General features: G+C 42.9%; 1 protein-coding gene across 3 annotated transcripts; it reads right to left on the reverse strand.

Moving 5' to 3' along the window:
• Window positions 1-2999: 2999 nt before the first annotated feature.
• PCMTD2 (protein-L-isoaspartate (D-aspartate) O-methyltransferase domain containing 2) lies at window positions 3000-26157 on the reverse strand. Of its 3 annotated transcripts, XM_025864949.2 has the most exons (8): window positions 26030-26150; window positions 25475-25565; window positions 20950-21280; window positions 17481-17583; window positions 15854-16025; window positions 8918-9041; window positions 5663-6038; window positions 3000-4035 (listed from the first exon to the last, which is right to left on the reverse strand). In XM_025864949.2, exons 3-8 carry the CDS (start codon window positions 21254-21256, stop codon window positions 3990-3992), a joined length of 1128 nt encoding a protein of 375 aa, XP_025720734.1. In that variant the 5' UTR covers window positions 21257-21280; window positions 25475-25565; window positions 26030-26150; the 3' UTR covers window positions 3000-3989. The 3 variants fall into 3 exon arrangements, with proteins under 3 accessions (XP_025720734.1, XP_025720733.1, XP_025720735.1); XM_025864948.2 differs by lacking the exon at window positions 25475-25565 and having other exon boundaries at window positions 26030-26157; XM_025864950.2 differs by lacking the exons at window positions 25475-25565; window positions 26030-26150 and adding an exon at window positions 22128-25447.
• Window positions 26158-27339: the final 1182 nt, after the last annotated feature.

Here is a 27339-nt window from a genome sequence, read left to right on the forward strand (position 1 = left end):
AGAAAGAAAGAAAGAAAGAAAGAAAGAAAGAAAGAAAGAAAGAAAGAAAAAGAAAGAAAAAGAAAGAAAAAGAAAGAAAAAGAAAGAAAAAGAAAGAAAGAGAAAGAAAGAAAAAGAAACAGCAAAGGAGACTCTGAAAACCGAGTAGAAGTTGTCCTGTACTAAGCAAAATTTACATTTATAAAAGAAATCTCCATCTGTAAGGGTATCTCCCTCTCTGCACCAGAAATGGAAGGATGACTAAATCTCAAGAAACTCTTATTAGTGGACAAGGCCTGAACTTAAACCTGCACAACAACCTTATCCTTATATGCTGTCCTTGGTCTGATAACCTCCCTTAACTGGCCTTCTCACCACCCAAAACCTTTGTCGTTAGCTGAAGATGGTATTTAAAGTGATTACTTGGGCCATTTCAGGGAGCTAATCAGTTTTCCTGAGTATCTCCCATGTACACAAGTTGTATACATGTTATTAAACTTCGTTTTTCTCCTGTTCATCTTTCATTTTTAGAAGTGGTCTCAGCCAAAAACCTAGAAGAGTAAAGGAAAAATTATTTTTAGTCACCTATATATGCAATGCAATACTATTCAGCAGTAGAAAGGAATGAAACATCAACCCCTACAAAGAAATGGATGAATCTTACACGTATCTTGCTAAGTAAAAGAATCCAGTCTGAAGAGACTACACACTATATGGAGCTATTTATAGGACATTCTGGAAAAGGCAAAACTACAGAGATGATAAACGGATCATGGGGTTAGGGTTTGAGGTATTCCATATGATATTTTAGTGATGAATACCTGCCACCATGCATTTGTCAAAACTCAGAGATTTTTTTTAGCCTGAGGAGTACATCATAATTATTCAAATTGAATTATTTAGGATGTGGGATTGTCACAGGATGGAATGCAGAATGTGACAAATAATCTAACTGTAGAAATGTATGGAAAAACTCACTGCAGGTGGTGGGGCACCAGGTTCGGAAATGAATGGAACATGTAGACTGAAGTCATATAAACAGTGGACTCTATTTTATAAAGTTCTTTCCCATGATGGTAGTAGCCAATGGTGCTGAAGCAATTATGTCTGTAATATGAAATGGAGCAATGAATTAAGTAAATGATAAATGGTAGGAGCCCAGTTCATCACTGTTAGAGAGGTAAGTTCCGGATGAGCAAAGGGAGATTACGGTATCTATGTGACAATGGATCAGATTAGAGACACCTGTATAAACTCTTTAGCTTAATATGCATACAGACAGTTCCACATAAAAACTATCAGTGTAAAGGTAAAATACCAGTTACGTTAGCAATAAAATGAGTTTATTTGGGAATAGCGGAAGAATTACAATCTGGGACAAGTGAGCTATGGCAAACCACAGGAACATTTGAAGAGAAAAAGTGAAGCTCAGCTTTTATTAGGTTTTAGGAGGACACTGGGGAGGGCTGTTCTAAACTCAAGTTCATTGGGGATGCCAACAGAAGCCATCTCCTAGCTTTGTCCTCACTGCCCCAAATTGTCCCAAAGCTGCAGGGGTATCCTCAAGCCCACTCATATCCTCATCGAGGTGTGGGCCTGACTCTGAGGCCAGGATATGCATGCTCTCCCTCAGGTCAGAGAGCCAGGGTAGAGAGTACCCTACTGTCCACTAGGCTGCAGCACAGGACACACCCCACTCACAGTTTAGCCCCTCAGGGCACATCCAGTGAATTCCTGAAATTCAGGGTTCTGATTATTCAGTGCTATAATTTGTAAATTGCAATTGAAATAGAGCCCATGGAAGAAGTAAAATATAAAAAAGGCCCAGTGCTATGGTCTGAATGTTTGTTTCCCCCCAAATCCACATGTTGGAATCCTAATGCCGGATGTGATGGTGTTAGACCAGGATGCCTTTGGGAGGTGATTAGCTTGTGAATGGGATTACTCCCCCTATAAAAGACCCTAAGCCATTCCCTACATGTGAAAATATGAGGAGCGTGCCACTACAAAGAGGGCCCTCACCCGATCATGTCAGCACCCTCTCAGACTTCCAGCCTCAGCAACTATGAGAAATTTTCTGTTTGTAAGCCACCCAAAATGCAATAGTTTTGCCTTAGCAGTCCAGATGGGCTAAAACAACCAGCAACCAGTCTGATCCCAAACACTACCCCTAACTTTCTCCCTAAACCCTGGGCCCTTACTTCTGATCTCTAGCCCTCACCCTGGCCCTAGATTCTGACCCTGAGCCAAGGCCCCAATCCTTTTTTTTTTTTAAGGTTTTATTTATTTCCTTGACAGAGAGATAGAGAGCACAAGTAGGCAGAGCGGCAGGCAGAAGAAGAGGGAGAAGCAGGCTCTCCGCTGAGTAGGGAGCCCGACGCCAGGCTCAATCTCATAACCCCGGGATCATGACCTGAGCCGAAGGCAGCCACTTAACCGAGTCACTCAGGCACCCCTAGGCCCCAATCCTAAAGCATGGCCCTAGTACCTGGTCCCTGACCCCCCCCAAACCCAACCCTAAACCTAAATTCTCACCATCACCCTAACCCTCATCCCTTGCTGCCATGAAAGATATGTTACCGTTACCCAATTATCTTTTAACCTTTTCGTGAAATGGGAAAATTGTGCCCAAAAACTAACCATAAATACCCTTCAGACATGTATTCTCTCATGGAGTCCGAGCTACCACTTTTCTGTTTTGCCATTCAAACTAAGTGTGTTTAGTTAAAAATAATGTTGACTGGGTGACACAGTCGGTTGAGCGTCCGACTCTTGGTTTTGGCTCAGGTCGTGATCTCATGGTTGTGGGATCAAGCCCCGCATCGGGCTCCGTGCTCGGCACAGAGCCTGAGGGATTCTCTCTCTCTCCGTCTGCCCTCCCCCGCCCCCGCACTTAAGCGCGGGCTTGCGCTCTCTCTCAAATAAATAAATCTTCAAAAAAAAATAACAATGTCTTCCCTAAGTGTACTAGCATGGTACAGAATGAGGCAGTAACACAAACAGTGAGAGAAAACACATGCTCATAATAAAGAAAAAGTTTATTTTTAAAGATTTTTGGAAAATATGTAGTCAAGAATTTCAATCCCACACAGGAAACACAAGCCATGCCAAGAAGGCCCAAGTGCCATAACTAAGTTTATTGATATCCTTTGTATTTATCCAATGTATATCCACTCACTAAAATTTTTGTTTGAAATTTCTGGAATTAATTCCCTGAAAGGTCCAGGCTCGCAAAACCATTGTTACATACACAGTAGATTTTTACATTACATACTTGATATTTATACATTTGATAATTTCCTTTGCACATGTCTATGGCTTTACTACTTTCAAGACAAAAATCACATACAGAAATACATACTCAAAACATAAAATTTGTCAAGAGTTGTCTAGAATGTGGTTTACAATATAGAGGTTACAGGCGACACATAATCCACCTGTCAGGAAACAGAGTAGTAGTGCGTCATACTGGACTCTGGTGAGGGGCACTTCAGCCCAGGAAAACCCATTTACAATTCTTGTCGACGTGTATAAGATAAACACCAAACTATTTCACATATATTATATCTATATATACTTTTAACCAAATTCTGGTTTAAACATCACAAACTGACAACATGTAAATACAAACACAAATGTTAGGAAAGGTTTGACATATATAGGGAAAAACATGTCTTATGCATTATGAAGAGTTTTTATAGTCTAGCATAAAGGCAAATGTGGTTTAAAAAAAATAAAATCCACATACAATTAAAAAACTTAGTCAAGCCACCTAGTGTAACAGACTTCACAAATATCACGTGTTTAACATTATGCTCCAAATGTCCACGTATTGCAGAGATTGCTACATATCAATTAGAATGATGTCAGCAAAGATGTGCACACTATGAAGTGATCGCAAGTAAACATAAACTCTGCGCTTCTGAGACAAGGATGCTTGACCTTCCGTTAAAAGCAGGGTAAAAACGACTATGAAGTAACTGTCTTTACAAAGGATTACATTTTCAAATCTAGGGCAACAGACATGTTTTCCCAGGTATGCATGCACACAGTATCCTGTGGAAAAAAATGATTCAGTTACTTAAAAAAGAAGAAAAGGTTAAAAGAGAGAGAGAGAGAGAGAGAGAGAGAGAGAGAGAGAGAGAGAGAGAGAAAGAAAGAAAGAAAGAAAGAAAGAAAGAAAGAAAGAAAGAAAGAAAGAAAGAAAGAAAGAAAGAAAGAAAGAAAGAAAGAAGGAAAGAAAGAAAGAAAGGAAAGAAAGAAAGAAAGAAAGTTAAATAAACTACGAGAACTCAGTTCAGCTGGGGAAACCACAACAACACTCAAGCTCAGCAACGCCCAAGAGGCTAAGGGATAAAATTAGTCATAAACTCTGGATGACTGATCCAACATCAGCACTCTGAGTTCGAGTTTCTTGTTAACATTTTATACCATACTTTTCTTTTGGAACAAAAAGTAAGTTTGAAAAGAACCAATTGTAACTTGAAAACATTCTGCCATCTTACAGGATGGCCTTTTCTTCTAGACCCAGAACTTGGTAAAGACAGAAAGTGCTCAACCCAAAGGGCCTGGAGAAGGTAGATTTCACAAGTCACTGGTGGTTAGACCATTATTCTAATGCAATGGAGCTACTAAAATACATGTATTTGTTATTAAGAAAAATTAGAAAACTAACATGTCTTTTTCTCCAGAATTATAAAAGATAAAACCTATTAATCAGTACTCTAATGTGATTACAGAAAAATAGCCAACTGAAGTTTAAAAAAAAAAAGCACAGGCTGTCTGTAACATTGTCCCCACTGTATTTCCTGCAGTTTTAATACTTTCCACCCGTTTTGAGGACTGAGCACATCCATGCCTTAGACACCCGTTAGCATATTCAAGGTTGGGTCATGAGTCATCCCTACACTTAGGGTAAAAGTAATGTAGCTTAGTACACACAACACTTGTTTCATTCTTGAGTATTTTGTAAGGGATTATCCAACATTGGCTCTTCCAAAGGTGAGAAAAAAGGTGTCAGGAAAATATTCCTTGATTATTTTGGAATTCCAGAGAGACATCTGGCAGTTTGATACTTTTAACCCTCCTCCCCCATCACAATTTCCCTCTTTTAAAATTACAATCAACAACTCACATAAGATTTAATCACATTTATTTAAAATAAGGGAGAGCTTTTCAATAATGTTCCCCCCTCCAGAGAACTAAAAGGGTTAGTGGAGCTCAGTGCCAGTAATTAAGAGGTTGATGCCATAAAGTTCTAACTGGGACACAGGTGTGTCACACCCAGGAAAGATGTTACACACTTGCAAACTTCTGCTTTCTTTCACATTTTATAAACAACACAGGTTAATTTCAACATCACTGCTTCATGGGTAATGCAGACATGTGTATCTTGGGTGGGTCTCTGCATCAAGAGTTTCACCACAGCAAAAAGCAAACACCCTTCTCTCCAGGACAGTCTCTCCCTTTTGAGAAAACATTCTCCTATGCACTTTGTTTGTCATGCTACGTTTACTGAAATGATACCAATGAATGGAATTCTAGAGGAAAACCAAGAACAAACTGAACACAAAAAGGTAGAGAGGACCGCACTCTCCTTCCCCACAGCATGTGCCCGGGCAACCCCGCGAGGGCATGGGGCGCAGCCTTGGGCTCCGCCTCGGTTCAGCCCCCACAGACTTACTTCTCTCTGTAATAGAGCAGGTAGTATTTCAGGGGATCTGGCAGAGGGAGGCTCAGGACCTTCTCACGTAGGAAGTTCACCGGTCGGGCTGGCTTCGCGTCTGGCGGCGGGGCTCGGTCCTCCTCCCGCTGCTCCTCTTCCAAGTCCTCACAGCTGTTGTCGTCCGATGGGCTGGAGATCCGACTGGCAAATACCTCTTTGTCCAAAAAGACGATCGTTTCCATGCGACGGCGGCGCACTCTCCTTCGCTTGGCCCTGGGAGTGTTCTTCAGTCCATTTCCACCGCTGCTCACTGTCTCCTGACGGATGACCTTTTTAATGGTGCCCCGGATGGCGATCCGAGCCAGATCCTGGAGGCTCCGCACGGCCAGGGGCGCTGCGGAGCAAAGAAGGAGATGCGTCAACCTCGTCAGTGAGGGACCCAGACAGCACAGGGCCCTAACTCTGGAAAACCGTCCCCTCACGGTCATTCGCGAGCGTTATTTACAGCACAAGCACAGGGGAGCATTCCCAGCAAACGTCAATGACAGCTCTGACATGCATGTATGTGGTCCTTCTCAATGGTATTTTCAAACACACGAACCCGAACTCATATAAGGAAAGGAAGCAAGGTTGTTTGTCTCATCAGTCAGAAGCAGAAGAAAACCCTGGGTTCATGACTCTGTTTACTGTATTCATACCTGGGTTCTAGCTCATGCAGTGAACGTAAGGCTCCAGAATTCTTTTATCTATCTTTACATTTTCACAGTACTTTACAAATTGAGTATTTGTTCCTTTTTCATTAGAGAAAAACAAATCCAAAGCATTTTTAGTAAGTACAAAAACTCCAAAACATACCAAGGAAAAATAAAATCTGGAGATTAAAGTCCAGCTCAGTTTAATGCAGGCAGTACACACGTGGCAACAGGAGAGTTCTTCTTAAAGGGGGAGGAATTAGCGGGGTTGTGTGTTTAAATACATTATACTGAAAACCATCATCACTTTTTTCCCTCCAGGACCTAACTTTATTTTTTCCTAAGATTTTATTTATTTGACAGAGACAGCACAAGCAGGGAGAGCAGGAGAGGAAGATGTGGGGCTCCAGTACCTAACTTCTTCCAAAAAAGATGACAACCTACAATATAGGGAGGGTTCTTAGGTTGTCTGTAACATTTACTACCCAAATCAGAGCAGCCTGCGCAGAATCCCGTGCAATGCTCCCTGTTCCACGGGAGCCCGAGGAAGGCCCCGGGCCCCAGGCTCTCGGCACCTTCTCCCCTGTGTCCACACCAGGCCTCCTCTCCTGTTCAACTGTCTCCTCCCTGCTGTCCAGGACAAGCTCCAGCACACGCCCGTGTCTCACTACACAACACCATAATCATGACTTCCTGCTCAATACACCCACCTTTCCTTGCCCTGCCCCTCAGTCTGCTGAACCGACTCCTTCTCCGGCTCTCTCTGAGGTCCCACCTGAAGGGAACCAACTTGGCCCAAGTCTCAGCTGCCAGTCCCTCCCCCACCGCGGCTAGTAGTGCTCCCTCGGGTGCTGATTTCTACCATCTCCCCCACTCCATGTCCCTATCAACCCTTGGTTTGACATCGAGTAACAAAGACTGGGCAGCGGCTCCCAGAGCTCTGCTCCATTCCTGACTGGGGTCCTGAGCTTCCCCAGACCCACATCTACAACAGATGCTGGACACCTCAGGGCACACATCCTTCCTCAGAAACACCCTACGTGCCTGCCCCCGAATCCCTTCAGCTGCAGAGGCCACCGTCTCCATGGACACAACTTTGTTAGTTTAGAAAACTCTGGCCCAGGAAGACAAAGTTACAAATAACTGTTCACTTCCAGAACCCAAAACAATATCACATGTTATTTATTTTCCAGCATTGGCTCTTGGAAGCTCTGGCCTCAAAACCCGTATCTCAGGGTGCCCTCCATGCTGTCACAACTCTTATCCAGACCCAGTCAAGTCCTCACACCAAGAGACTTGTCTTCAACCAAACCCCCATTGAAGCCTCATAGATGCACCGACTACGGCCTCACCTTCTGACACTCAGGCAGTGTTCTGGAAGGCCGCGCCCTGGCTGACTGCGAGCAATGCTAGCTTCTCCTGGGGAGATTTCCAGGGAGCATGCACGTGACAAATTCACCCTCCACCTGGCCAGCAGGGTCATCGAGAACACAGAAGCACCACATCTTTTAGTTCCCACATCTGGTGGCTCCCACAGCCTCCATGACAAGTCTAACCTACGTAGTGGACTAGTTTCTCCTATACACCCCCACTCGGACCACGCTGAGGAGCATGCATGTAGAAAGTCCCCATCAGCCTCTGCTCATGCTTCTTCTCCCTTTCTTCTCTCTTCAAAGAATTTACTTTCACCCAAAACATCCCATCCTCTGTCAAACCCTCCCCGGCCCCTCTCAGCCCCTTTCTGTATTGTACTGTTGCTCTTACCCATTTCAAGGACCACATCTATGGCATGTGACCTCCACTTAGCAGAGACCAAGGCAGAGCATGACTATCTGATAAATGATTCCTCACAAATTAAAAAAAAAAAAAATTCTGGAAGGCATTTGCCAATATCTATTATCTTTGGGTGGTGAGATTATGGTTATTTCCCCCCCCTTTTCTTTTTGGTGCATTTTCCAAATTTTCTCAATGATCAGAATGCAGAATCCATGCTCTTATCAGTCTTATTTTAAATAAAATCATTTGCAATTCTCATTGCCAAATAAATTTCTGTTTAAATTATAAAACAGTATCTGGATGAATGCTGGCCCTGATGTCAGCTCTTTGTGGTTCTACATCCTGAAGGAGTTGAAGACACAGGCCTAGCCAAGTAAAGCTCCATGGTAAGCCTCCCACCATACACCAGCAGACCAGCTGAAGCATGTGCCCACGAGGCAGCCCCAAGGAGGAAAGGGTCCCATGACTCTGCAAGAGCCCTCTGGCTCAGTGGTGCTGGCAACACACTCTCTCTGTGAGACCTCTCCACAAAGCAGAATTAACTCCCTCTCATGGGAGTCTTCTGCTTTCAATGGCATGACCAGGATTAATTCCTGCAGATTTAAAAGAAGGCAAAAATAACCTAAAATAGGCTGAAAACAGATGATTTTTCAATTTCTAAAAATCATTTGTAACATTTTAAGGTTTCAATGGGTAGAATAATGCTCTTTAATATTAAAAGATTCCTTACAATTTGTCTTTCTCTTCAAATTCTACTGAGATTATTTAAAAGATCTAAAAGATAAATAAGGGTCTTTGTACTTACGTAACTGGACAAGTCTTGATTTTCCAGACTCTGAATGACAGGGCTGGACCAGAGGAGCAAAAGAAACTGCCAGAATCTTTTTGGTTTCCCAAGCAGAAGGACCAGTTCGTGTTATCTTAGTCAACTGCCCCCAAAGAGAAAACAAGAATATTCACAAGATTTGGCTACTGTTAATTTATATTTAATCACTCCTACATATAAACTAAAAAAAACCCACAGATATGCTGATAATGAAATAACCTGACAACAGAGGCCCCTAAAGTGATGTGACATGAAGTACCCGTAATGAATTATTATTCTTGCAAGGATGTTTTGCCTGAATATATTCAAAGCCTCTAGACCTAATATTTCTGTTTACAAAAAATATGTATTGTTAGAGAAAAGAAGTCAAAGGATACCAAACCAAGAGGAGACAATCAGATGAGACAACTTCCCTGGGCTCTCCACAAGAGTCAGCGCTGAGGGCAACAGTGGGGCGGGGGGGGACATTCTAAAGTCAAAGTCATTAAAGACATTCACGACCACCTGCAATGCTTCAGTCTAGACGGGATCCCAGGCTGTTTTTTCCGGAGGACAGAAACCATAAAAAGACCTTCTTGCAACAACATGACCACACATCAAACAGCAGCTACTGTTGCAGTTTCACGGTCACATCACCTCTGTCGGAGCTTCTCCTCACTATAGTACTGAGTTTCTGTATGACATCACCGCCATGACACACAGACTTGCAGCGAAGGTCATGAAAACATTCCTTATGAATCACAGTATTAGTGGCATCAGAAGAACCTAATCAGACAACATGGCCCTCCTGTGTATTCCGTGATGGTGCCAGTTTCTGAAAGGCTCAAGCAGGTCACAGTGCTATTTTCTGCTCAGCTATGACATGCAAAGATTAGATACTCTCTTGTCTAAAAATATGTAAGCCACATCAAGGACTAATGATGTAATGTATGCTGATTAACATAACAATAAAAAAATAAAAAAATATGTAAGCCAGCAAATCCTCTAAAAACTAAGATTCTATATCACGAATCTTAGAACTGAAAGCATTAAGTAGCCACATACTAGGTAAGCATCAACAAGTCATTCACACTCTTGTGTACCAGCAAAAACTTCTTTTTAAAAACATTTTTTTAAGGAGAAGTTCTAGTCATAATGAACATCAAATATCTAAATACAATCGATAAATAACATGTGAACTGTTCAGGAAAACTATAAATCCATATTCCATGTTCCCCAGACAAGGAGATGGATACTGAAAATATGTCTACGATCCTCAAATTAATATACACATAACACAATTCCAATAAAAGGTCTGACGTATTTTTCTGATACAACAAAGATTTCTAAAATAATTTAAGTCAAGGGGTGCCTGGATGGCTCAGTTGGTTAAGCGGCCAACTCTTGATTTCAGATAGAGAGCCTTGATCAGGTGCACTCAGTAGCGAGTCTGCTCCAGGATTCTCCCTCTCCCTCTGCCCCTCCCCCCCCCCCCCCCACCCCCCCCCACCCGGCACAAGCCCTCTCTCTCTCTCTCTCTCTCAAATAAATCAATCCTTTAAAAAATAATAACAATTTGGGGCACCTGGGTGGCTCAGTCGTTAAGCGTCTGCCTTCAGCTCAGGTCATGATCCCAGGGTCCTGGGATCGAGCCCCGCATCGGGCTCCCTGCTCAGCCGGGAGCCTGCTTCTCCCTCTCCCACTCCCCCTGCTTGTGTTCCCTCTCTAGCTGTGTCTCTCTGTCAAATAAATAAACGAAATCTTAAAAAAAGAAATAACAATTTAAATAAAGATGTATTTAAAACAATAACCTGAGAAAGAAGAGCAAAAATAGGGACATGTAGCCCTGCTATCCACAATGATGACAGCAATAAGCGGTGGGGCTGTCAGCAAGGGCATGGGTGGCTCCTCTCCCAAAAGGCAGTTGGCCAAAGTTAAAATACCGAGTCTCTGATCAAGCACTTCTGCTTTTGAGACTGCACCTGGAAGAGGTCTTGGGTGTAGACAAAGATTAAGAATATCCACAAACATGTCTATGCACACCCTCTTCACAGCAGTACTGCTTGTAAACAGCAGAAGGGTGGAAAGAACCCAAATGCCCATCAAACAACCACATTTTCACACACCAACAAAAAACATTTTTAAGTACAAAAAATTGGGACAGAAAAGAATTTCCACGTATACCAAATATCAAATACTTAAAATGAACAATAAGCAATGATAACACCTAAAACTATCAATTCCTATTTCATATGTCTGGATGAATACACGGAATGGAAAAAAAATGTGCGTATCTTCACCGAAGTAAAGTTATGAAAAAAGTGGGTTTGAGGAGAGGAAGAAAAGGGGAGTATGTCAGAGGGGGAGACGAACCATGAGAGATGATGGACTCTGAAAAACTGAGGGTTCTAGAGGGTAGGGGGGTGGGGGGATGGGTTAGCCTGGTGACGGGTATTGAGGAGGGCACGTTTTGCATGGTGCACTGGGTGTTATGAACAAACAATGAATCATGGAACACTGCATCAAAAACTAATGATGTAATATATGGTGATTAACATAACAATAAAAAAAATTTAAAAAAAAAAGTGGGTTTGCTTATGTATTTTTTGAGTAAACAGATAAACTAAAAACAAAGTGGTTACCTACAGATGAAGTGGAGGCAACATACCTGGAAAAAAATTCTGTGAGTATTCATTATTTAGATCTTGGAACCTTGTAAATATTTAACAAAGTTATAAAACCTAATATGGCAATTCCTAAAAACTGAAACAAAAGAGCTGTAAGTCTGCCTGGCAGTATAACCTCACAGGGAAGCATTATTTCCAATGACTTTCAAACACATGAATGTGTACATCCCCAGGGGAATAAAAGGGCAATCTAAGGACAGTCAGGGAGCAGGCCTTCCGGCGTGGAACACAGGTAATGCTGATTTAAGACGGAAGGAGTCAGAAAAACCCTCTAGTCCTGACTTTGAGCCGGAAGTACCAATATAAACCCATGGTGTGTTTTATGTCCAAAAGCCAAACCAACAAAAACATATGTATGTATGGGGGTGGCTTCCTAGTTCCAGAATTCCACTGTAAAAAACTAACCTATTATTAAAGGTTAGTTCCGACAAAGGCCCCACCTGTGTTCCCTAAACACCGATTCCCACTGAACTTAAAATTAACAGAGATCCTCAGAAATGGTTAATTCCAACTTCGTGGTAAAAAATACACCAAATGAGTGTGGAACATCTTTTCTTACCAGAGAGTAATAAAACCATCAAAGACTACTGAGGGTATATCAGAGCCCAGAAGCCAAACTGAAGAGATGCCCGTTGGCCAAGATGGGGTATTTTAAGCTTCAGTAAGAATCATACAATGATTAAAATTTTAAGTATGTCTGTATCCATGAATGCACACCACCACTAGAAACCAAATAAAAACTTATTAGTCACCACCTTCAAGAGATGCTAGAGAACCAGATTATTGAGGAAACTAATAAATAAAGCTTAGGAATCAGAATTTATCCAGCCCTCTCCTTATAAAGTGTACTTGGGGTAACCAAATAACTGATGAGGGGGTTTCTCTTTATGTAAGTATTCCAGGTACTATAAAGTTGCAAGATACAAAATCAACGTGCAGAAATCCACTGCATTTCTATACACTAACAATGATGCAGCAGAAAGAGAAATTAAGAAAACAACCCCATTTATAACCGCTCCAAAAATAATGAAATATCTAGAAATAGACTTAAAAAGGAGGTGAAACACCTCTACTCTGAAATTTATAAAACACTGATGAAAGAAACTGAAGACGACACAAAGACATAAAATGGATTAAGGCCCTAATGTGACACCTAAAGCCGTAAAAATCCTACAAGAGGGCACGCACAGGCAGTAATGTCCCTGACATCGGTTGTAACAACATTCTTCCAGATAGGTTCCTTGAGGCAAAGGAAACAAAAGCAAAAATAAACTGTTGGGACTACATCAAAATAGAAAGCTTCTGCACAGCAAAGTAAACCACCAATAAAACTAAAAGACAACCTACTGAATGGGAGAAGATATTTGCAAATGACATATCCGATAAAAGGTTAGTATCTAAATTACGTAAACAACTTATACAACTCAATGCCCAAAAACCAAATAATCCAATTTAAAAATGGGCAGAAGACATGAACAGATATTTCTCCAAAGAATCCAGATGGTAAACACACACATGAAAAGATGCTCAATATCACTCATCATCAGGGAAATGGAAATCAAAAGCACAAAAGCCTGGGCGGCTCAGCTGGTTGAGCGTCCAACACCTGGTTTCAGCTCAGGTCATGATCTCGGGGTCGTGAGACGGAGCCCCGCATCAAGCCCCACATTCAGCACGGAGTCTGCATGAGATTCTCTCTTCCTCTCCTCTGCTCATCCTACTCATGCTCTCCCTCTCTCTCTAAAATAAATAAACTAATCTTTAAAAAAAAAAAAACCCACAATGAGATACCACCTCACACCTGTCAGAATGGCTAAAATCAACAACACAGGAACAAGCGCTGGTGAGGACATGAGAAAAAAGAACCCCCCTGCGCCACTGGTGGGAATGCAAACTGGTGCAGCCACTCTGGAAAACAGTATGGAGGGTCCTCAAAAAGTTAAAAATAGAGCTACCCTACAATTCAGCATTGCACTACTAAGTATTTATTCAGAAAATATGAAAACATTAATTCAAAGGGATACGTGCACCCTGATGTCTACTGCAGCATTATTTACAATAGCCAAGATATGGAAGCAATCCAAGTGTCCATGGATAGATGAATGGATAAAGAAGATACAGCATATATATACACGATGGAATATTATTTGGCCATAAAGAAGAATGAAATCTGCCATTTGCAATGACATGGATGGAACTAGAGAGTACTATGCTAAGCAAAATAAGCCAGAGAAAGACAAATACCATATGATTTCACTCATATGTGGAATTTAAGAAACACAACAATTGAACATAGAAAAAAAAAAAAGAGAGACAAACCAAAAAACAGACTCTTAAAGAACAAACTGAAGGTCACCAAAAAGGAAGTGGGTAGGGCGACGGGGGAAACAGGTGAGGGGATTAAGAGTACACTTACGCTGATGAGCACTGGGTGGTGTATGAAGTGCTGAATCACTTCATCATACCCCTGAAGCTAATATAACACTCTATGTTAACTATACTGGAATTAAAATTAAAAAGAAAAAAGTATTTGAGGTACTAAATGAAGAGAAATGATGGAATCAGAACGTATGGTTCTGCGACCCTTAATGAAATAACGGACCAGGACCACAATTGCACTGCTACCATCGGAGAAAGAGACCACAGGCATGATGCGCCTACATATGAATGTACCCTGTAACACACGGTAAGTATTCTTGCACCCCTCCCCCGCCAAATTAAGTCCACCTGGAAACTAAGCAAGTCTTTAGATCCAACTAACAATTTATGATGAAAATAGGGAGCAGAAAGAATATGTAAAACATCACCACAGAGATATGTAATCTCCAAATCCAGGCTATAGGAAACCCTGTAAGACAAATCACCTGATTTCTTCAACAAGTACACTACAAGGAAAAAGTAAAAAAAAGAAAAAAAGAAGTTACAGATAAAAAACACTTAAGCGGTATATCAACCCTGGGTGCCAGGCTGTCTCAATCAGTGAGTGGAGCATGCAGCTCTTGCTCTTGGGGTCATGAGTTTAAGCCCCAGGCTGGGTGCAGAGATGACTCAAAAATAAAATCTTTAAAAAAAAAAAGAGAGAGAGAGAGAGAAAGATCAACCAAATACAAGGCATAAATCTTAAGTGGAGATCCAAATAAACTATTCAAACAAATTTTGAGACAATCAGGAAAATTTGAATATTAGCTGTCAATTTGAAAATACTAAGAAATTACTGGTGATTTTTTAGATTGATAATGGTTTTGTGACATCTTAAAAAAACAGCCCTTATCTTTTATAGATACACCTTGAAATATTTATGGATAAAAATTTTGTTTTACTTAGCAATATTCACTCCATTTTGTATATAATAGTAAGTAACAGAATGTTATACACTATACACACAGCCTCATGTCCATTTCCAGGAGCCAGAGGATACACTATGGTCAACAATTCCACAGGTTACTATGTAAGCACTCAATAGGATGATATGGAATGTTAAATGGCTTAAAATCATCTCATCAATTAAATAAAACCGTATGCACAATGATACAAACTACAGGAATCATACACTAACAGTGCTTAAGGTGAGGACTGTGAGCAATTTTTCTTAATTTTCACATGTTCTGGATTTTCAACGATGAATGATTCCTTTTTAAACAAAATAAATGCTAACATATTTAAATTGCAGAAAATTGCACAAAAATGCACAATCTCCTAATTTTTATCATTTCCATTTTTCCTAGTTCTTTGTGACTGAGACATTCTCCCTGATGACCAATTCAGGTTTGATTAATCTGCTTGTTTATTACAACTTGTTTTTCTCAATGAAGCACAAACAGCTACAATGTACAGAAACATGCACGACCCAACAACAGACTGAGCCAAGATTCCACCTAAGGAAGGGATTCCTGTATAATGCTCGCAGTCACAGAATTTAACAATTAGAAGACAACTACTCTAATGATTTTTACAAATAATTCTAACAACAGAATAAGCATACTGGAATAGCTGTGGAGGAGGGGGGGGAGGTGGGAGAGAGGAGGAGACAGATGGAGATGAGGGTAAGGGCTTACAGTGCAGGCTCTAGGTGCCTACCTGAGTCAGGCCCTGGCCCAAGCTAGGCTGTCTTTATGACCTGTCCCTGCCTGTGTCCTCATTTGTGAAACAGAAGGAGTTGTCATGAGGAATACAAGGAAAAATATATGGAAACTTCTTGGAACAGACTTTGGCCAACAGTTAAGCATGTCAGTTAGGAGAGGGGTCTGACCTTCTCTTCCAGTGGCATGACAAGGATGCCCCCTACTTTGAGAAGACTCTTCATGTACTCTTCATGCTCTTTCTGCACACCAGCCCCACAGTACACACGATCGTACTGAGAACAATCTGGAGAAATCTCCAGGCAATTGCCAGTAACAAAGGAAGGTTCACAGAAGTCAAATCTAAAAGCAAAAAATGTTTTCTGTAACTGAATATATCACATTATAGCAAGTCTCTATAGTAAGTCTACACTAACCACAGGTTATGTTTTCCTTGAACAACCTTATAATGACATAATACAACTGACAGAGCCAGATGATGGAAGTCAGACCTCCAAAAAGAATATTATTCATAAACAGAACCCTAGAAATTCCAAACAAAATATTATGAAAGTGAATGTCATAAACATAATATAGACTTAAATCATCTAACCTCCAATCATCACTGTCTTTGCTCTGTTTTTAGAAAACATTACCTTATTTAAGATCTACTAAAACCGGGCGCCTGGGTGGCTCAGTTGGTTAAGCGACTGCCTTCGGCTCAGGTCATGATCCTGGAGCCCCGGAATCGAGTCCCACATCGGGCTCCCTGCTCAGCAGGGAGTCTGCTTCTCCCTCTGACCCTCTTCCCTCTCGTGCTCTCTATCTCTCATTCTCTCTCTCTCAAATAAATAAATAAAATCTTAAAAAAAAAAGAAAAGAATGAAATCTTAAAAAAAAAAAATCTACTAAAACCAAGTGAAATGAGGGGCACCTGTGTGGTTCCGTCGGTTAAATGTCCCACTCTTGGTTTCAGCTCGGGTCATGATCTCAGGGTCGTGAGATTGAGCCCAGTTCTCATCAGGCTCCACACTCAGCGTGGAGTCCGCCTGAGATTCCCTCTCCCTCTGACCCTCCCCCACACTTGTGTGCACATGCACACGCTCTCTCTCTCTCTCTCTCTCAAATAAATAAATCTTTAAAAAAATAAAATATAAAAACAAGTAAAATGAAAGAAAACTACATCTGGTGTTTCTAAAAATGTTAAACCCTAAAGTAAGAACTTTAATGCCTTATTTAAAAATGGAAAGAGAGGGGCGCCTGGGTGGCTCAGTCGGTTAAGCGTCTGCCTTCAGCTCAGGTCATGATCCCAGGGTTCTGGGATCGAGCCCCGCATCGGGCTCCCTGCTTGGCGGGAAGCCTGCTTCTCCCTCTCCCACTCCCCCTGCCTGTGTTCCTGCTCTCGCTATTTCTCTGTCAAATAAATAAATAAAATCTTTTTAAAAAAAAATGGCAAGAGGTAGTTATATATACTATTTAAAGACAAATGCAACAATTCTGTTTTAGAAACCATTAGGTGATAAATTGTTATCTGTGTTGGAAACATGAAAACTGGGCAAAATGAACATTCTATTTCCTTCTCTTATTATATTGGTGAAAAATTACCTTTCCCTGGTATATAGTTAAAAAACCTAAAGCCCTCAAAAGCACAAAATATTTAAAAAATAATTAGAACAACTATGCACATACCCCTGATTCTCCTCCCAAAGTTGAATCATGTTTGCTGGTATATGAACGCTAATGAACTTATGTCTCCCATCTAATCAAAAGTTTAAATTATATTTCACACAGCAACCCAAGGGTAGTATTTGATCTTACTTGTCAAAGCTGTCACTGGTTCTAATGAAGAAGTCCAGCTTCTGCTTTGCATATTCTATTACATCCGAATGGAGTTCAACTCCATGGTTCACACCAAAAGGACCTAAAATGTTCCAGAATAAGAAAACTTTTAGAACTAGCGCAAGAACTCTTACTCTTTATTTTATCAACTACAATGCACCAGATTTAGCATGTATAGTTACATGAAGAAATTCACAAGGTTTTGAGGTCTTATCACATTATTGGACCTAAATCACCCAAGCTAATCTTTAAATATGCAGGGTAGACTATGCTCACCACATTGTAAATACTTGTTTCTTTGACACTACCCATGTCACAGCTTTCTAAAGCCTGGGTCGCTCTGCTCTCAAAGATGTAAAAAAGGCCAAGATCTGCAACCAAGAATTCAAGATCTCACTAATGAATTAAAAAAGAAAAACGTTATTTCCAAATGAAACTGGACTCAAGACTGTGTTCCAAAAGGTCGCCCAAACACTCAGACATGGACACAAATAGCTTTCAATCCTCATTAAAAGAAAACTGTTTTTAACAGTGGTGCCTGAGTGGCTCAGTCGGTTGAATGTCCGACTCTTAATTTCAGCTCAGGTCATCATCTCAGGGTCATGGGACTGAGCCCCAAGTCAGGCTCTGTGCTCAGCATGGAGTCCGCTGCAGATTCTCTCGCATCCTCTACCCCTGCCCCTTCCCCCACTCATACACGTGCATGTGCTCTCTCTCTCAAACAAAATAAACAAATAAAACTATAACCAAGTCACAATGAAACATTTTTTATATCCAAGGAAATTTATCAATAATTGGAAATAAAGCTGTAAGAAAAGTTACAAGCCCACTTAACAATAAAGGTGTTCCCTCTGTATAAAGCTGCCTTTAGATGAGATCTATTGACACAGACAGCTTAGGTGATTCTCTTTGCTGTGGGAATTCATTTATATGAAGGTCAAAAACAGGCAACACTTATTTGTGACGATGGAGAACAAAAGGGTGCTCTCCTTTCTGGAGGGGGAGGGACAGCATGAGAGCTTCTGGGGTGCTGGTTCTACTCCGTACCTTGTTCTGGGTGGTGCCTGCATGAAGGTGAATACTTACATAAAAATTCACCAAGCTCCACACCTCAAACTTGTTCATTTACTACAGGTTAACTTACACAGCCATTTTTTTAAATGTCTCCATGTGAAAATCAACAGGGCATGTAAAACTTTATTTACTAGACAGATATACTGAAGTCACAGTGCAGCACTTAACCCTACAGTCCAACAGAAATACTGGAAAATAAGCAACCATCTGGGTACCCACATCTTGATATTTTGCACTTGGGCTTACCTGGTCCCCTGACAGCACGACACCCACCCCAGGCCAAGGCTTCCCTCTCCTCGACCTGGACAGCTCACCTGGGGCTCTCTTCTCTCAACATATGCTGCTGCTAAAACATTCTCATTAAAACACACCCTACCTGAGAAGTCACATTTTCACTATTTACAACATCAATTCCAAATTATCTAATTTCAAGACCCTCTGCCAAGTCACTGACTTCCATCCCACTGCCCTCTGGCTAGCAGCACGTGCCAGAAACCAAGAAAACCTTTACTTTCCCACTCATCATAGTTTCATTAGCCCCTCACTCTTTATCAAAACCTATTAAGCAGTTAATTCTCATAAAGGATCCAGGACATAGTTCCTACCCCCAAGAAGCTTAACACCAAATACAGTAATAACACAGAGCCCCTGACTCACCCCAATAAAAAGATGACTAAGAGGGGAGGGAGGGCACGGGAGGAGTCAGGACTGAGACATCAAGGGCATGGCACTGAAGCCAGACCGCAAGCCCCCCCCTTCCCCCGCTGCAGGAGGGCACTCCACTCCCTAATCACACAGCACTTCAGGTTAGCTGCAGAGGAGTGCAGCAGAAAAGGGATAAAGTTCAGGGCCAGGCAGAAAGGCAGTTGGGTTTAAAAAAGAGTCAGATGAAAGACTCCAGACCTCCCATCTGCAGGCAATGGGAAGCCAAAATGGTCTTCAGCTCTGGAGTGATGTGCATGAAACAACATTAAAGGCTGAGTAAACTGGAAAGGGAGGCCCAGAACACGTGGTATCCAGAGATATCAGCCAGTGCGTGCAGCCTCCTCCCTGCAAATGCAAGATGTCTATCCGTGAAAGGAAACTCTCCATTCACCTCCTTCAAATACATCACAGCAGTACAAAGTATCCACTGCAACCCCCAAAAAAGCTTCCCTTCCTTTAGATCTCTCCCCACCCCACCGTTTAATTACATTCCCAGCAAACAGGGGACTCAGAGAAGAGAAGCTGTTTATAATTTCTAGGGAATGTCAAGTGCAACAGGTCACCTCAGGCTTACTGTAAGAACTGAGCATCTCAGTTCTTTTCAAAAGCATTTCTAACCTAGTCAATTTGATATCCTATCCCCCCCTCTCTGCCAAGAGCATCTCATCCTTAGCTCCCCCAATTTCTCTGCTCCACTGAATTACCTTTCACTAATTCCAGAATGATACATCACCTGGGCTCTTCACAAAGCAGTCTTAATCCGAAACAAATTAAGTTCAAAAAGCTTTTAGCTTTAAAAAACAAACCTAAAAATCTGAGGATAGCAATCTATAGCCTAAGTTAAATGATCAGTCTCAAAACTTCACCAAATTCCGAAGTCTATGAACTTATAAAGAACCAAAAATTTCATTCCATACCCACAAAAATCAACTGTCACTGCTAAGATTTTCTGTAACAACCACAAGGAAACAATGTTGTGGTGCACCTGTAGTCTGGATGCCACCCTCCCTCACAGATGCTACAGCAGCCCCAGCCCTACTTCCTCTTCAGAGAAATTTTTAAAAGGACAGGTCAGCCCCTGTTACTCCTCTGGCAAAACTGTTCTATCTCAGAGTAAAAACAGACACCTAAACCCTCAATTATCTGATACTGTTGTTTCAATAACAAAAATGCCAATCCCCATGTGTAGTCTCACAACTTATTTGGGAAAAGAGACAAAACCTGTGAAATCCTTCCCATCCCTGGAATTCATTTACAAAGAACAATTTGCAGGCATTAACTCTTCGAGCATTAAAACAAAACAAACCAAAACTGCTTGGAAGAACTTTAACTTCAGTCTCAGTTTATAGACAGAGTGACAAAGCAGGCCGGGTGATCGTATTAAACAAGAAATCACTGTAAGGCTCCGATTTACACAACCCTCTTGGTCCTCTGTTATCCAGAAGGAGGGTGTGCTGAGCAGACAGTGGAGGTACAGGTGGGAGGGGGTAGGGAACAGAAGGGGTCCCTCCAGAAAACTTGGAGCCCTCCCTTCACCAGCCCACCCAATGACTATGTATAAACCACAGCGGACAACTGCTCAGAAGGCAATCAGACGACACTGCCAGCAGACTCTCTTCTCCTGCACCATGAGACAGATGGTGCTCTGCCCCACTCTGTCCAGACTTACCTAGAATGAGCCCCACCATGGAGCTGAGGTAGCCAGTGCCGCTGCCCAGGTTCAAGAAGGAGAGCCCCGGCTGCAGGTCCAGGGCCTCCATCACTTCCGAGTAGATGCACGGAGCCGAGAGGTGGATGTTGCCATGCTTCCAAGCCAGGTCTTTATAAGCATTTTCTTTAAATTCTTCAAGATAATAATCTGCACGATCAATAGCTCGGAAAGCCTGCTCGACCAGCTCAGTCCGGATGTACTGTGCTTCTTTCAAATTGTCTATTAGCTCATCATTGTCTTCACCAGCACTCACAGCACCTCCCATCTTCAAGATCTCTCTTAGGCAACACTGCAATTAAAAATGTTTTTAAAGAGCTATTTACATTAAAGGTAAGAGCACAAGAGTTAAAGTTCTAATAACATGCCAATTTCAAATTCTGAATTCTGAAAATACCACAGATGGAATATATTTGGTCAGCACCCACCTACCCCACCCCACCCCCGCTAAATTCAGAAGGAAAAAAAAAAGTTAAATATGGAATTCCATTATACCCATCCAGAAGTTTGTAATTTACAATATCAAATGAATTCAAATGAACTTGAGGTACCTAATGTGTATTTGACAACTGAAAACATCATTAAAGTAGGAACTCAGTATTTTACTTTAAGTCGTCAATCTACAAAATCGGGTATTTAGGATTGAAATTATCTGCCTTAACAGGGATATATTCACATATGGCAAAGTCAATGGATATAAGCATAAAAAGAATACAGATATGTCTAGAAAATCACACTAATATCAACTTCTCTTTGAATATTTCAAGCGCTACAGATCATTTTTGATAAATAAATCTTTAAAAGCAAAAAAATCAAATAAAGATAAACAAATACTATAAAGTTATTGTTTATTTGAAATTCAAAATTAACTGGTGTTCTAAATTTTATCCAACAACTCTACACCCCCACATACACATCGGGTCAAGGAATCCATTCAATCCGTTCATTTGGATATTCGGATGTACAAATTTCAGGCAAAAATACCACTAACAAAACTCTTACACGATAGGACATTTTATTGTAACAAATACAAAATCTGTTTTCAGGCTACAGCTGCTCCAAGAACTCCTACACTCCCTTTGGAAGTATATGTTACACAACCTTTCTACCTCTTTAACAATAAAAGGTACATTGCTTACCTTCTTCCCAACTGCTTTCAAGAAGAAAAAGCAACAGTGTGAACCCTTCTGAGCCACCTGCTAACATACAATGTGCCTCCACCTAATTCACATGGACCTCATCTTCATGACCATAAAAATATCTTCTCCAATTTTATACCTACCCCATGTAACTCTTTCGGAAAGAATGATTTTACTTCACATAAAATGGTAATGTTTTACAAAACATCTGATGTAAATTGTTGGGAAAAAACAAAAAACACCAGACTTCACAAAGACTGATACATTTTCTGATTCAGGACAAATTCCATAATAACATACTATATTATTTTTACATATTTTACTACATTTATTATTACAAAGTTTATCCTTGCTTTCCCCCTCACAATCCTCTGGATTTCTAACAGCAGAATGAGAAGCATAAATACTGAGGGAAGAGATTCCGTACACATATCCCGTGCACACTACTGGCAATTGTGGTGGGAGAGGTTTGCCCAGGAATAAAAATAAATGAACACATGATAAATCTTCAGCTCTCACAACAAATACACAAAATATGTAAAACATAGGGCTTAGTACAAATGCTCTAACATTTCACGGTTGGAACAGTTCATCTTCATCATCAAGATTTTAGAGCTGTATATTATACTTTCCACATCACCAGGATGGTCCAATTACTAGCTTTTCACGCCATTTCAAGATGTTTTGGAGCCCTTGTAAGGTTATGGTCCACAGTCAGTGAACTTAGCCGACTGGATAAAGTGCTAATGAGGTCAAGTTTAATCTTCAATAAGCCACTTAGTTCTGAGGCTACAGTCTACATCCCAAGTCTAGGACAGTCATCTTATAATTTAGGTCACTGCTTAAAAGTGGAGTTGCGTTTGCTGCCTAAAGGTCTATTTAGGAAAAGGGCTGGAAACCACGCATCTTTCATGGTGGATCTAATTCTGTTCCTAATGTTCTACCATTCTAGCTCAATACCATCATTCTAACTTCAGAAAGCAAACACTAACTAGATATTGGACACATTTTATTTTCTACTATGTAATCTATCACTTATTTCCAACTTCGCCTCACTCTGAAAGCTTATTCATATACAAAAGCTAGCATTTTAGTAAAAAGAGCTACAATCTTTACAGGCACCACCCGCCAGTCACAGGAGTTCATGTTAACTTCACAACATACTGAGACAAATTGGGACCGAGCAGCTATTTTGCTCAAGATCACACACCAGTGCATGAAGAGGCGGCTAGAATTCAAACCCAGGACTGTCTAGCCAAAGGCTTATGTCCTCAAATTCTCAAAGGGAAAACATTCTTTAACACAACATGTTGGTAATCTTTGCCCCAAATGACAGGCTACATAACTATGCGGTAACCCCCTGTTGCCGCTGGTAGGATGCGTGTGACCATCTACAGGGTTGAGAATATTAACTTTGTCTGGTCATCTACCACTCCCTCACAGTGGATACAATCACTGCTTATTCCTGACCACCCCTGTGACTGGTCATAAGACCACCCAAAAACACCAACAAGAGATTCAAAGATATCCTTGCCAAACCAAATATGGACCTATAATCTAGTCAAATCCAATTGTTCAAAGTAAGGAGAAATCATTTCTGGATGCTGTACTTGATTATACTTTGCAATCCCCAATATAGGTCACTACTCTGGGGTAACGCCAACAGGACCTCCTTAGTCTCATAATGCTCCAAAACCAACTGCCAGAGCACAGTGAGGAAGACAGCTAAGCAGCAACAGGCATGGGAGGGTCTCATGACGGACAGCCAAGGAGACCATAGCTGGGTCAACACAGCCTGAGGCCATGATAATGGGGGTGTGCAGTTCCAATCTACACTGGGTTTGTCAGACTCCACATGGAGGGCCATATTCCAACCTGATATCACTTCTTAATGGAAATATGGACAAGGTAATTTTATGTGGAAAAAGAGCTGGGGGAAAGGACCCTGTGGTGTCAGCCCTGAAAGGTTTGTCTTTTTTGTAATGCAAGGGCCTGACTTAAGTTTTGATTGGTGAGGAATATACACTTTGCCTCCTGTCACTCAACTCCATGAAGAACCAGGCCTTTGTTTGAGATCAGATCTTAGTTGATTTCCCTAACAGACCTTTAGGGCCACTTGTCTTTTCTCTTCCCATGCTTTACATTCCCTCTTTTGTTTTATATTCCCCAATAAAGAGCAAGCCTGAGAAGTCCTAGGCTCCCACACTCAACCCCAATACAAGCAGAAACCCAGGCCTGTGCTCCCTAGAGCTCTCTCTTCCCCGTCTCACTGTGTGGCCCCAGGTATGCTATAAAATTTCCAGGTTCTGTAAGTAATAAACCTTTATTTTTTTCAGTTTCCTGATGGTTGTTGCTGAAAGGTGTCTTGCAATCATAATAACCACAGGGGCCGGTCCAACCACATTGGTTAAAAGAAAACAGAACCAAACCACACCTCCTGCTGGCAGAATAATGAAAGAAACACTTATCTTAAAAACTAGAACACTTGCTAGGAATACATATAGAGGGATTTTTTTCAAATACTTGAAAGGCTGCCATGTATATACTATTCCTGGAGCTGATAAAAGCTGGATCCGTGGAACACATTAGATGAAAATAATTTCTACTAAACACAGAAAAGCTTTCTAACAACTAGAATTCCAAATACTGAACTGTTCTTAGAACCTCGACAGCCTGTCACCCCCAGGGATGTCCCAGGTTAGGTACAAGCTGAGGTGGGGCCAGGAGGCCTAGGCACTGACCCCATCACCTCAGAGGTCCCCTCTCATTCCACCGCTAAAGCTCTACTTCACCAAGCCCAGCCACAAGTTCTGAGTTGTTTGCAGAAACCTGGCTTCACTAATTCTCGATTGACAGTCTACTCAACACCCAAAACGGAGTTGTTTACTTCGGCCACTCCTCTGCCAAAAGAAAGAAGAAAACTATTACAGGCTCGTGATGAACAAACGGGATAGGCAAAGATTTAGGTAACTTTTTTGAGGGGAAACGCTAGAGCACACATCAACTTGGGAGGCACATCCCACGGAAAAAAACGGAACACGGGCACCAAGCCCAGCCAAGTTCTTCTTCCCCAACTATAGACCTTTTTCAGACGCCTGAAGTTAAGTCCCAGGGTTCTGTGCCAATTCTTAATATCCCCAAGGCTTGGAAGGGCAAATATCTTTATGGTTCTTTTTGTTTGTTTGTTCGTTTAGAGAGTAATCTCTACATTCAACATGGGGCTTGAACTCACAACCCCAAGATCAAGACTGATCACCCGACTGAGTCAGCCGGGTGCCCCTAGACTGTCACCTTCTGAAAAGGTCCAAGGTAGAATTTGTTTTAAACGTTGATAAGTCTTGACTTGCCTCAGAACTGCAAACGTTTCCTACTTAGTAAGCTAGGGACAAACTGCATGTCTGTAGAGTCAAGTACATCCAAGGGTGCAAGCAACGGGCACTAGAAGAGAGACCTCCGGGAGGCTCTGGAACGCTGGAGGGCAAACCACAGGGCGCACCCGGGACAACCCCCCAGCGGAGCGCAGCAGGGGAAAGGGGACACGTTCTTGGAGGAGAGGCGCCCTGGGTGGGTTGGGGGATTGGGGGGAGAGACGCAGGAGGGGGAACCCCGGGGGCGGGAGGGGGAGACGCGGGGGGAGGGCTGAGGAACGCTGGTGGGGAGAAGGGAGGAAGGGGGAACGCCAGGGGGGGCGGGGGGGGGGGGCGCCGGCGGGGGGGGGAAATGAGGGGGGTTAGGCGGGGAGAGGATGGGAGGACGCCGGAACGGGGGGGGACGCCCCCCGGAGGAAGGGTCCAGGCGCTGGGGACCGGGGGAAGGGAGGGTAGACAGGAGGGAGGGGTCCGTGGGGAGACGCCGCCGCCCGCCAAAGGCTGGGCCGAGGGCGGCGGCGGTGGCGGCTCTACCTCCGGGCTCGGCCGGCCCGCGAGATCGGGCTGCCTAAGCCGCGACCTGGAGCTCCTCGGGCGCCCCTCGCCCGTCCGCGGCCCGGCTGCGCCTCCCCGACCTCTGCCGCCGTAAACATCCGCCGCCCCACTGCGCCTGTGCGCGCAACGGCCTGACTGCGCGTGCGCCCGGGCCTGGCGCTTAAAGGGGCAACGGCGCTGCTGGTGGGCCCCGGTGAGGTCCCTGCCCGCGACTCCCCCGCCCCCCCCCCCCCCACCGCGGACTGACCGCGAGGCGCGTGAAAGGACGGAGACGCAGGGCCGGCCCTGCACTCTTCGGGGGTATTGGAGGGGCAGGGGTCAAATAACAGCAGCAGGTGAGGGTTATGACTTCCACGCACCACCCAGAGCCGGGACCAAGCGAGGGAGGGTTACGAAAACCCTGTGTGATGGACAGTAACTCAGGGCAGTGGCTACTCTGGCTTGGGTGACACGGAAGGGACATTCGAGCTAAGGTGCGTAGGACAAGAAGGATCCAACCGTGCCAAGAGAGGGTCCAGTGGCTGCAGACCAGGGAGAGCGGAAGTGGGCAGGACCCACCGCCCTGTACACATCTGAAAGGAAGCCGTAGCAAGCAGCCGCCCACCCCTACTCGGCTTCAGTAGGCTGCCACCTCCTACACCTGAGTCTGGGCAGACGCTGCACCTCGCTTCCGGGCCTCAGCAGAGAAACACGGAGTTCGAGTAGACCCCATCTAAGCTCTGCCCCACAAAGTGAACCGTGAACCCATAGTAGTCTCCATAACAGACAATTGGAGACATCTCAAACGACACAAAGACCCACCATCGTGGATTCTCAAGGTTTTCGTTCCTAGAAGATGATGGAGTTTGGGCAAGGGGGCGGACTCGTACAATTTCTTTGGGTCCTAGCAAAGAGAACTGTTTTTGAATAATATGAATAGGAATAATATAAAAAGGAACGTTATGCAGATATGAACTTCCTGACTCCACGGGAGGAAGGAGGAGAACCCTACCTCTAGGAGGAGAACACTGCTGGGTGGGTGATGTGCGGGGTGGCAAGAGGATGTGGTTGCAGATCCTACAGACCTGGAGGAGCCAAGGTGTGTGTGCACTCACATGTGTGTCCCACACAGAGTGCAGAGTAGGAGTGTGTCTGCTTTGTTTGTCTCGAGGTGAGTCAGGGTTGTCCTAGTGAAGCAGACCAACCTAAGCCTCGGTGCCTTGTGGGACGCCACATAGGAGGCCAAGCCCCTGAGGGTTGAAGTTGGACCCGATCTCAAAACAGGGAAGTTGTGCTCGACAGCATCATGC

Source organism: Callorhinus ursinus, unplaced genomic scaffold (assembly GCF_003265705.2).
Source record: "Callorhinus ursinus isolate GAN/ISIS: 27379988/994484 unplaced genomic scaffold, GSC_fseal_2.0 scaffold89, whole genome shotgun sequence".
NCBI classification, from domain to species: Eukaryota; Metazoa; Chordata; class Mammalia; order Carnivora; family Otariidae; genus Callorhinus; species Callorhinus ursinus.